The 1,320-nt window shown below is 45.5% G+C and overlaps 1 protein-coding gene across 1 annotated transcript; it reads right to left on the reverse strand.

Annotated features, from left to right (window-relative positions):
- Window positions 1-294: 294 nt before the first annotated feature.
- LOC122022257 lies at window positions 295-985 on the reverse strand. The gene has a single exon (XM_042580206.1). It carries the CDS (start codon window positions 971-973, stop codon window positions 362-364), a length of 612 nt encoding a protein of 203 aa, XP_042436140.1. The 5' UTR covers window positions 974-985; the 3' UTR covers window positions 295-361.
- Window positions 986-1,320: the final 335 nt, after the last annotated feature.

A 1,320-nucleotide genomic window follows, 5' to 3' on the forward strand; every position in this document is an offset into this window, starting at 1 on the left:
GTTTTTTAAATAATTTAATCAATTTAAATAATTTTGATTAAATGAAAAATATATTAAAGTGTTGTTTTAAAAAAAAAAGTAAGACAAATGATTTAGAGTTTTTTTATAATTATTTTTAAAGCTATTCCTTTTATTTTTATTATTATTATTATTTTATATCTTATCCTTCATAGAGATTATTAAAATGCCTCGTATGGTTACACAATTATTTAATATTATTAATTCACCCTATTTAGAGAGGAATAATGTAGGAAAAGGGGAAGAAGCTTTATTGTCATTAAATCAAAGCATTTTTATACATTTTTTACAATTTCCAAATAGTTGTAATTTATAAATCGGCAATTGCCCTGAAAAGCCGCAGCTACATCTGCATTTTACAGTTTACCCAAAAGAATGACTTTTGCGCCGTCCATCGCCTCGCCGTCGGGCTGCCGCTTCCTCCGTCCCACAACCTGACGACGCTTCCGTCTAGCGCCGCCATGTCGAGGCAGCGATACCACCCCAAGTCCCACCGCTGGCGCTCCGCCGCGAGCAGCCCGTCCCACCGCCAGTCTCCTTCCCACGGTGCCGTCCGCCATCGCTCGTCGACTTCGCTATAGTCCTCCTCCGTTCCCGTCACGCCGATGGAGCTCCCGTCGTAGCAAGTCTTGAACCGTCTCTTGCTAGTGGATACTTCACCCAGGTAGCGATTCAGCGGATTCGCGACGGAGGCGGCATCGCTCCGCAGCGGCAGCGATGCCGCTTTCGACTCGTCTTCCGAAGAGGATTGAACCGTCGTCGTCATTGCCGGAGGAGGAGGAGGGGAGAGCGTGGACGCGAACAATCTTGACCCGAAGGCCCGAATCCAGAGGACGAACACCGCCGCAGTAACGGCGACTGCCCACGCCCACGAAAATCCGCCGGCGAGGACGGCACGGGGAACGGAGATGAGCCGGGGAACCACCACGTCCAGTAGCACCTCGAGCAGGTCCATTTTGGGAATGAGATTTGGTTTGGTTTGGTTTGGTTTAGGGAAGAGAAAAGGTCGACATATATAGCAAAGGGACAACAGATCTGATCCGTCGATCTTAGCACGATGATACCGGGAATATTTTATATTCCGCTGTAATGATAATGATGCCTGAGCCTCATTGGTCCACGTCGGGGTGGGGTCCATCGATTTGCAGGATTCACTGTCCTTACTAAACAGGAAACTAGATAAGTCATCCACGTAAATCAGCGCGACCCATTTGTTAAGGGTTAATATGCAGGAACCGAGTATCCAAGTTGATATAAATAATTCATTCTTTTGATATTTTTTAAATTTCAGACCACATCAAT

Source organism: Zingiber officinale, chromosome 9B, assembly GCF_018446385.1.
Source record: "Zingiber officinale cultivar Zhangliang chromosome 9B, Zo_v1.1, whole genome shotgun sequence".
Taxonomy (NCBI): Eukaryota; Viridiplantae; Streptophyta; class Magnoliopsida; order Zingiberales; family Zingiberaceae; genus Zingiber; species Zingiber officinale.

Coding starts and splice junctions, on each gene's coding strand:
- LOC122022257 (XM_042580206.1), bottom strand. CDS start 973: ATGGACCTGCTCGAGGTGCTACTGGACGTGGTGGTTCCCCGGCTCATC.